Below are 10,432 nucleotides of genomic sequence, written 5' to 3' on the forward strand. Positions count from 1 at the left end.
AGAAGAAGAAGAAGAAGAAGAAGAAGAAGAAGAAGAAGAAGAAGAAGAAGAAGAAGAAGAAGAAGAAGAAGAAGAAAACGACGACGACTAGCAAGCACTCTATAAACGTAAGCTGTGTAGTGCTGCTTTCCTAAGCATATTTTTGTATTAACTTAAATCCCGCGACAGTCCTTCAATATAGCAGCTGTTATCATGCGCAGGTTACAGAGGGAGACTGAGGTGTGGACGTTGAAGAGGCTCACCAAGTCTAGGAGTTGTTGCAGAACTGGCGTGTGGCTCCCGCCCATCCACCTAACCATCCGGTCTAGAAAGCGACAGGGAGAAAGGGTGGAAGCTCCAACGAACATGTGACTTCTAAACGTGCACTGTCCCTTAGGCTGAGTGTGCCACTGAGCAACACTAGCTATTTAAATTTACATTATTTAAAATTAAATAAAATTTAGCGCCTGTAGTCCCAGCAGCCACTCACATGCTAGTAGCCGAAGTGGCTGGCAGTTACAGCAACAGCAGCACCTAGAGCTTTCACATCCTCGGAGGAATTTCTATCAGGCAGCTTAACTCATACAGAATTGGCTTTTCTCTCATAGGTAAATCTTTTAACATCTTTTTCTCTTCAGGTTCTGACTAAATAAAAGCAGACAAAGGAGAACATGGCTACTGTCAAAGGCCACTGACTGGCCCGGCCAAATAGCTCAGTGGATTAAAGCACCTGCAAGCAGGCACAAGGAGCTGGGGATTTGATCCCCCGGCCTGACATGCCGGCCCCGCCCCCAGGGGGCGCTGAGACTGCAATTGAGACTGGGCGTGGTGGCGCCCGCCTGCCAGCTCTTGGGAGACTGTAAACAGGCGGATCACTATGAGTCCCATCTAGTAGTGAGACCCTGAACACCCTTCCCTAAATTACAAAAATAAAAAATAAAAAAGGCCACTGACCTAAAGTAGATCGTTTAGAAAGCTCACAGGAATCCCAGGTGTGATGGAAAGCAGGTGCCAGTGGCACTAAGTGTGGCATCCCCTACCTCCAAGGTGATGGCTGCAGTCCACACGTAACATTGCTGAGTCTACTAACGTAGTAAGACTGAGTTCTGGCCCTCCCTGTGTAGCAGGAGCTCATTTGATCTCCAAGAGCTAGTGTTACCTCCCTAGGAAGATGAGGAAGTTGGGGACCAGAGAGGGTAGGTGACTTGCCTGAGGGCCACAGGACTAGCAGTGACAGAGGAGGATTCCAACCCAGTTGCCTGGAACCTCCCTTGTGGTCATCACTGTTGCTCCTCTGTGCCACACCTCCCTCTCTACAGGCTGATAGGTTTGCTGCCTAAGGGCATCATTGTTTAGTCTGAACACACCAAGGGAGTAAAATTAGAAGACTGGGTGACAAGTGTTGCAAAGCCTGTGCCGAGCTGTGCCCACCCTATACACTTGAAATGGTCACTGGAAACCAGCTTTAAACAGGATGTGAGGGAACTAAGCCAGGAGAGCAGAACTCCCCAGCAGGGTGGGCTGGGGTACGACAGGTTCATGGAGGAACCTGCTGCCGCCACTCAGCCTGAGGCCCATTGGTCCTCCCTGCAAATGTCACAGTCTGCCTATTCCCCTGTGAATAGGCTTAAATAGGTCCTGGTAAGACTGATGTTAAGAAAAATATCTACAGAACACTGATTTAGACTTTCACGGCTTTACTAGATTCCATCCAAACTAACTTCTTGGGGGCCTGCCCATTAGCGCAGTTGTTTAAGTGCCTGCTTAAGCAAAGCAATCGGGCTCAGGATTCTGTGGTTCAATCCCCAGATCCTCATGCCTTAAAAGACCTGCCCTTAAGGAATCCTGAGCCGCACCCCCCCCCAAAAAAAAAAAAATCCTTCTAAGAGCCAGGGAGATGGCTCAACAGAATAAGCACTTCCCTGGCAAACGCAAGGGTCTGAGTTCAATCCCTAGTTCTGCCAAAAAAACAAAACAAAACTTAATTTCTTACTAACAAAATATTTGGCTGATTCTGAAATGAGATACATTTTTTTTTTCTGCTGTTGTTTCTCAGTAACAAATCTGGATAAAGATTATTAAATACCAATATCTAAGAATCCTGTTTATCTGCTCCAAAGTAGTGCTCTCTGTCTCCTCAAAGAATACATATAAAGCTGAAACCAATATGCCTTTGCCTATGTACACCTCAGTACAGATGAGATGTCACAGTTGTCACTGTGGCCCCAAGATAAATATTTGTGTGTTCAACGGTGAGCTCAGATAAGGCCCAGCTGGATGCTGTAAGGAGGAAGTTCAGAGACAATAGGAAAGGCCATTTTTCTATGCCCAGGGCTTCTCCCCTAAATGAAAAGCAGACATTGAGTTTAATGCATTTCTTGTATATTTGATTTGCACCTAATAAAGCCATCCGCTCACTGCAGTCATTAGCCAGTGGCTTGTGGCACTCATTTTGCTGTGTAAAGAAAACTGCAGAGCCACCAACTTTCTCCCCACTCTTCTGCCCCTCCTCTCGTCCCTTTTTCTTTATTTCTTGTGAGGCATGATGTACAGCCACTAAACACACACAACACACTTTCCACTATCCACAGGTCACTTAGCTGCAAGCTGTCCATCCCAGTGTGTTTCCCTTCCTTATAGCTTACTAGTGGGGCACATGAACGTTTTATATGCTTCTAACCTGCATTTCTAAACTGCTTCTTGGAAAGGTCCGCTGATCTATGCAGGTGAACTTTATAACAACGACCTCCTGGTGTTCTTTCTGGAGATAAGGAGAACACTCTCGGTTCTGTTGAGGCTCAACTAGTAACATCCTCCCAGCATCACAGAGAATTAAACATTGTTTGCAAAATATACTCTTACCAAAAAAATTCTTGATAGCATGAGCTTGTCTTGGAAAATTCTATGAAGAAAGTAATAGGGGAAACGGGAAACTCCAGGCCTTGAGGAGTGGCGGGGTGTTTCCAGGTGAGCACAGACGTCCTCCTGGCCATCAGTCAGGGCCACGTCCTACCTCCTGGCTCCACCTCCCCTGGTTCTGATGTCCAAGCCACGCAAGAGTCCCTGGGAGGCCATCTGTGTGAGTATCTCATGGCATTCAGCTCTTGTATTTTTTCTGATAAAATTCTTGACTTTGAGGAAGTGCCATCCGGGTCTTAGCCTTGCTTTCGCTGCATAATAGGATGCAGGCCTTGGAGCCAGTCTTCCACTTAGAGAAAATGAGCATCGCTTTCCAAAGCAAATGTGCTTCTGACATCTCTGTGCTGAAAGCCTGATCTGTGTTTCCTCGTGGTACCCTGGTGCGGCTTCCAGCATGTCAAGCTTTGTGAGGGCTCATTATGATTCCATCTAGAGCAGGAATTGCCACCAAGAATAAGTATTAGCTTGAAGTCACTTAATGAAAACTCCAGGGTTGAAGCATCATTTCCAGCTTTGTGTGACTCCCAACCAAAGAAGAAGAGAGCCAATGACTTAGATGGTGTCACACGGCATCGCCCTGGAGAAGCAAGAATACGGGGTTGATTTTCCTTATTCTTTCATCCAAGTATGGGGTGCGGTGTGTGTGTGTGTGTGTGTGTGTGTGTGTGTGTGTGTGTGTGTGTTGCTGTACTCACATGAATCATTCACATGCCCCGCTGGCAAAATGCATGCACAGATGTATTCTTTGTGTCTGTACACAAGATGCTGCACACACCACATCCCTGCAGGCTTAACAAAATCCAGAGCTGATACTACGTGCTCCAGCTTTGTTTTCCTTTGCTGTGGGTGGATGTTTTGCTGAGTACATCCAACATCGAGTTCTCATAACACCTTCCAAGGTGGCCGTGGTGTTTTCCAGGTGCTAATGAATTTGAAAATAGCACTTTGCAGTTTTCCCTTGGGGAGTTGTAGGGGAGGTCGTTCACAATTGCTCCTGTCAGCCTGTCTTAGCTGGAAGGGAGAGAAAAAAGCAATACTTTGCCCTGGGCTCATTCAAGGGAGAGAAAGAAAGAAAGGAAACAGATAGTATAGATTGGATAGCTAAAAGATAGAAACTTATTTCTCATAGTTCTGGAGATCAGAAGTGTGTGTCCCAGCATGGTCAGGTCTCATAGGCCTCTTTCTGGATAGCAGATGGCACCTTCTCACTGTGCCCTCAGTGGAGAGCAAGCAGGCTCTAGTGTCTCTTCTTGTAAGAGCACCCATCCCACCCGAGGGTCCCACCCTATGACCTCATCTAAGTATCTCCCCAAGGTTCCGTCTCCTAATACCACTTCACTGGGAGGAAGGATTTCGACATGTGAGTTTGGGGCTCGAGGAGACACCATTCTGGACCATAGCATAGCCTAAGTGACACCTTTGTGTGGGCACAGCATAGCCTAAGTGACACCTTTGGAAGACAGTGACACAAACCCTGTCCCACCTCACAGAGCTCAAGCTGTGGGGGAACCACAGAAATATCTAACTAGAGATGGTTATCAACAAGTGCGTATCAGGGACCCAGTGATCGTCCACAAGGAAGTCACCTTAGACCCCTGGTGGTAGATGGGGAGGGGGCCCCTCCGGCCCTGAGAGCACCACAAGCAGCAGCCTCCACGTAGGAGACAGAGCTGACGCTGTGCCCTGGACCCCTGAGCACCATTCATCTGTCTCCCACATAGATATATAGGCAGAGACTTCTAGAACTTCCCTGGGGACGATTTTGACCTAGAAAAGAGGCTCTCTGCTGGGTTGTGCCACTGGACAGCCTATGGTCAGTGTCTGGGCAGGGAGGCCTGCAGGCCAGGAAGCCGGCTCTGAGCCTCTCATTAGTCTCTCTCACTGGACTAGTGCCTTGCGAAGGACCGTGTGTGCAGCCCGGGGAGCCTCTTTCTTTTTTATGTGAAAAAATGTCTGTACGATGTGTCATGAGCAACCCAGGAATGCAGAGAGAAATGCAGAAAAGTAAAATTCACATCTATAAGTGAGTTTTGCTTCACACTGAGTGACTTGGTTTTGGCAGATAGCTATTATTTAAAGAAAACTTTTTGCCTATCCACTTTACGTTACAATTTTTTAAATAAAGATTTTGGTTTTTACAACTTCTTTAGTTTTAGGCCACAAACTGCCTTCTCTAAAGACATATGCTTACGATTTGCAGTGTTTTGTCCTGAAATCTCTCTGGAATATGGTGAGCTACTGAAATAACTTTCCCTTGGGAATCTAGTGCTCCCATATTTAACAACACAGATTTATATGTCACTGTTTCTTTCACAATGTTCTTCTCCTTCTCCTTTTCCTCCTCTTCCTTTTTGTTTTCTGTCTGTCTCTGTCTATCTCTGTGTCTCTATCTCTGTGTTTCTGTCACTGTGTCTCTTTTGTCTCCTTATCTCTCTTTCTCTGTGTGTCCCTGTGTGTCTGTGTGTCTCTATGTGTCTGTCTGTCTCTATCTTGTCTCCCTGTCTCTCTCTGTCTCTCTTTCTCTCCCCTCATTTCTTCTCTTTTTAAGTAGTAGACACACTTTCTCTGAGAATCTTGTTTTATAATTTCTGAGGGCCATGACACTATTTGGTGTCCTTTCAAATTCTACTGGGCTGGATTGGGGATTAAATCCTCACCTAGATTCCCTCCTAGGCCATCCAGGGGCTTCTCTGTGAGCCCCTGAGAACCTCTGGCTCTTCCTGGCCTCTGAATCCTTCGCTCCTGGCTCGTGCCACATGACCCATCAATTATTTTTTAATGATTACTATTAAGGCCCAATTTATGTTGTTGTCTGAAAAAGTCCATTCTGGGAAGAAGGGCAACATGCCTGGTTGTAAGTGTTCCAGCAGCACAGGGAATGGGACTGGGCATAGACGCGGGGCAGCTCTGAGCAGTTTCTTCATGAGCACCACGATTCTCTCTGATTCTCACGCTGCTCCATAAGTCCTATCCACAGTATCCTCGCAGGTCCTGCGCCAGCCAAGGCTGTTCTCTTGGGCTCCTAACCATGTCAGACACCAGGGAACATTTTGCTCCTGATTGTTTCCCCTCCCAGCAAGGCCTTGCTGTGAGTTCCCCAAGACAGTAGCCATGAGTCGCAGCTGCCCCAACTGTACTCCAGCCCAGACTCACCTTCCCAGGCTGGTCTCTTTCCCCAGCACAACAGCAAGGTGACGAAGCAAAGCTCTTCCCTACGCAAGGACCTCTGTGTGGACCTTCCTCTCCCTCCAGCTCATCTCTTTATGACTGCTACATGACTGCCATCGAGGTGACAGAACTTTGCTGGGTGCCCTAGCAGTGAGCATCCTCTTCCTCCCGAATACACTTCCTGCACTGTACTGCTGTCATTATTTTATATGATTATCTTCTGTGCTGAACTTGGACATCAGCCTGTTCTGTCATTATTTCCTTAATGTTTCCATGCATGGTACCTAATTTTTAATAACCATACAGGGAAGAAAGACAGGAAGGAAGAGATGACAAAGAGAGACAAAGGTGGGTCAAGAGAAGGAAAGGAAGAAAAATGGGCAGCCTTGTTCCATTTGTTTTAACCTTGGCTGAGGCGCACACATGTCTACACCCATAAGAAGGACTGAGAGTATAGGAGATAAAGAATAGAGGAGTTCAGGCCTAGCAGAGTTGAAATTTAGGATTAGCAAGGCTTGAAGGCTCTGGTAGCTTGGGAGACCCAGCTCTACTGGCCATGTGGAATACCGAGAATAGTGAGAACTTAGTGACACTACAGTTACACATTTTGTTCCTGACTAGGATGGAATTGGTGTGAATCTTTTTCAATTTCTAGTGTGTGGTAGACCAGCCAAAGTCCAGGGGACACAGGGCATTTTGTGAGCCTCACAGGACAGGTGAGGGCAAAAGGACCGATCACCCTGCTTCTCGCCACAGCAGCCCAGGTCCTCACCCACACAGCCCTGCAGCAGCCAGCAGCATGCTGGGAGGATTCCCCTCCACACAGTGATGACATTCGGCTAAGCCACAGTTTCCTTGACCCAGAAGGAAATCCTTGTGGTTTGGGGTTGGGGGTGTGGCCCAGTAAGCGTAGATTTTTTCCTGGTTGCCTGATAGCTTTAAATTGCAACTTCTCTTTTAATTTTCCATTATGCATCAAACACATCTGTGCCAGAACTGGACAAATGTATTCCGTCTGGAAGGAAGATCCCAGACAGCTATAAATTAAGCGTTTGTGTACAGAGATTCCAAAAATGTGGCCTCGTGGTAGGGTGTCCCTAGGACCAGTCACCTCCTCCACAGTCTGCTTGGTGGCTGCTGGCTTTGGCCCCATGCCTGTGTCAATAGATTTTGCTTTGTATTTGGAAACTGCCTTGCCATCAGTCACCACCGAGTTGCTGAGTGGCCTGTGCAGCTCTGCTGGGTGGACTTGTCCCAGGCAGCCCGTGGTGTTCTTGGGGATGGCATTCGACCAGGGCCTGGCACAGCAGCAGCGAGGACCCCATGCTGGTTTCCTCCCAAGCTGCAGCACAGTCCAGGAAGGCTTTCCCCGCTTTCTTCCCACTGAACAGAAAAACGACCAGGTAGCACTTTTTGAAAAAACTGGTAAAGTTAAAAGAGTAATCCATGCTTAATTCAGAAAACCTAGAAAATGTAGTAAGATAAAAAGGTCATTGGTAATCCCACCACTCAAAGAGGAATATTGTTAATGTTTCAGCATGACTTCCTTTCCGTTCCATGGTACTCTTCACAAACCTAGAAGTCTTTCCAGAGCTGGTTGAGCCCAGTTCCCATAGCTGCCCTTCACATTATCCAATTAGTACTTTCCTCTGAGGACTGGAAATTGTTAGTTATTCTGCAACATGAGTCCAGCCAGCAGAATCTGCCTCCTTTACTCCTCCTCACTAAAGAAGTCACACAGTGGCATGTGTCAGCCGGTCCTAGGGGGGTAGGCTTGGGACACAGAAGGTAAAGGAGGATAAAGTTCTTATAGGAGCAGAGCCAGATAGCCCTAAGGGTAGCACCAGGCCCTTCATATGCTGCCCCACAAGGAGGAAGGCGCCCATGTTGAAAGGACTCTGGCCCAACCCTGACTGGGACTTTTTCTTACTAAACCTCTACTCCTCTGCTTTCCATCCTGCCTTCCTGCTGCCTGCATCTGTGTGTGCTCTTTCCTGTTTGAACACTTTCAAGCATTCATCTGACGACAGGTTGAGACAGAACTGGCTGGCTTGGCAGAAGCAGGAGGCTATTTTTACTTTGCTGCTTATTTTCCCATCTTGCCTGGCACCCAGAAGGTGCCTAGTAAATATCTATTGATGGACTGATACAGTGAAATTTGAGAGTGGTGTTTGTGGAGCACGAACCCTGTGGCCACAGCCTGCTGGCATACGGTTGTGACAGACGTGCGATGGCAGAAAGGAGACCCACCACACTCCTAGGAGCAGAAGGGAAGGAGCCTGAACTGGTGATGACACTGCCAGCCGCCAGCCTGCCCAGCACTGCCTGCGCCAGCTCCTCAGCCTCTTCAGGAGCCACACAGCACACAGACCAAAAAAATTATTTTTTCCTTTCTTGTTTTCCATGGAAACTCAAAATAGCAACCAAAAAAAAAGGGCCAGGCTCCCTCCCTCTCTGCCTGTAAAACCATGATCAGGCAATGACCAGCATGTGGGATGGGGCACTGGGGGGTGATAGGGTCACAGAAGCCACTGCAATGGCATTCTAATTGGAGACTGTGCATCATGAGATGTGGGTGAGTTTTGAGGTTGGTGTGCTTTTTCTTATTTAGAAAAGTGGAACCCCCAAAGTCTTGGAGCTCATCTTGCCCTTGGTGACCTGGTACCTCAAAGCCAGTTGCCTAGCGGTCCAGTGTGCCCAGAAAGCAACAATAGGCAGGGAGCAGATGCCTGCCAGGGAACGTTGTTGCAACAGTGGTTCTGGGATGCACCAGGGCCAGGCTATATGTGCCTTATGGCCACAGGGCAGACTGGCAGCATGGGCAACCCAAAGCCCAACGTGGTTATCATTCAGGGCCCTTCAGACACGCTGTCCTGTATCCCAAATGGACTAGGTGGTGAATGGAGACGCATGCCACAGTGGGCTGTTTATTGAATGCTTTAAAAGTTTGCCATTGCTGGATGAGGTGATGTGCACAGTAACAGCCTTTCCCAGCCTGAGCACACTTGCCCGCACCCACGCTGCTCTGTGCTCTCACTGCCTTCCCTTGTCAATGCAGTACGCTCTGCCTTGCAGCTGGCCGGATCAGCCGTCATCGCGTTTGGACTATGGTTTCGGTTTGGAGGAACCATAAAGGACTTATCGGCAGAGGACAAGTCCCCGGAGTATTTCTACATGGGTGAGTGACTTCAGCTTCCCTGAGCTTTGGCTCAGGTAGGGCTGCCCCATGGCTCAGCACACAAATGGAGCTCGGACTTTGATGGGTGGGGGAGGCACAAGGGGCACGGAAAGAAGCAGAAGGAGCCACACTGGAGCCCTACGTGCTCTGCCTGCTCTCTGGCGTGCACTCATGCAGGGCAGGTGAGAGGTTCTTACTTAACCCTCCCCAAGGGCAAGTCAAGAAAGGCCAGTGCAGGCAAGACTGGACTGTTGTGCTGTAGAGAAAAGGTCTCAAGGAAATGTAACTAAAATTCATTTCAGAGAATAAGAAAACTCCCTTTACAAGTGAGTACACGTAAATCTGTTACCCATTGGTCCATCCAGGGTGACACAGGGCCCTGAGCCAGCAGGGTGTGACTCAAACTGAAGAGAGATGCCTCAAGGGTTGGAGATGCTAATCTCAGTCCTCTAAGACCAGCAACTGCAGAGAACAGGGGAAGAGAGAAGAGAGTGGAAAGACCAGAGAGGGGACTGGAGGGAGGGGACAGGAAGGCTGCCCTTGGAAAAGAGGTGTTGGTGGAAGTGGCTGGCATTGCAGTCCTGGGGTTAGTTCCCTCTGGGGCCGAGGAGATAGCTCAGTAGAATAAGTACTCTCTGACTACTGCGGGACCTCTCCTGTGGCCTATGCTCATTCTCCAACTAAGTGGACCTGGCTGGGCTCTGGATTCACAAAGCCTGAGACCACTGTCAGTGTTGGCAATGCCCCTGCCTCGCGGGCTAGTTAAAGAACTACTCTGGCAGTAGAGTAAGCATCATTTGCTTGTGATGGCTCCCGCGTCTGGGGAGACAGAGGGATCTGCATGGATCATCGGCTCCCAATCCCAAGAAGAGTAGAATCTTCTCCAGGACAGACTGCAGCCTCCAGAGAGACCTGTAGTCCTCACACAGCACCAGCTCGGCTCCAGGCCACCTTCTCCTTGCTGACACCCTTTCCACACAGCAGCCTCCCAGGAGGAGAGTCAGCAGTACCAGGATGTGGTAGAGGGAAGCAGCAGAAAACCTGCTAAAAATGGATAGCAATGAGAACATTCCACGTTTCTTGAAATCTTAGATGGAATCTTTTGTAAAAGCACCCATTCAGGTTACATTAAAGAAAGCAGTCATGTACAGGTAGAAATTCCCTATGATGATATGGTCATTATGTATA

At 48.3% G+C, this 10,432-nt stretch overlaps 1 protein-coding gene across 1 annotated transcript in view; it reads left to right on the plus strand.

Annotated features, from left to right (window-relative positions):
* The window catches only part of Tspan2 (tetraspanin 2), a 46,069-nt gene that overhangs the window by 10,698 nt on the left and 24,939 nt on the right, over nt 1-10,432 (plus strand). Inside the window, exon 2 of the mRNA XM_004641666.2 lies at nt 9,142-9,244. Coding sequence (XP_004641723.1) covers nt 9,142-9,244 — 103 coding nt within the window. The remainder of the gene's footprint in view (nt 1-9,141; nt 9,245-10,432) is intronic.

This window comes from Octodon degus, unplaced genomic scaffold (assembly GCF_000260255.1).
Source record: "Octodon degus isolate 3935 unplaced genomic scaffold, OctDeg1.0 scaffold00140, whole genome shotgun sequence".
Lineage (NCBI taxonomy): Eukaryota > Metazoa > Chordata > Mammalia > Rodentia > Octodontidae > Octodon > Octodon degus.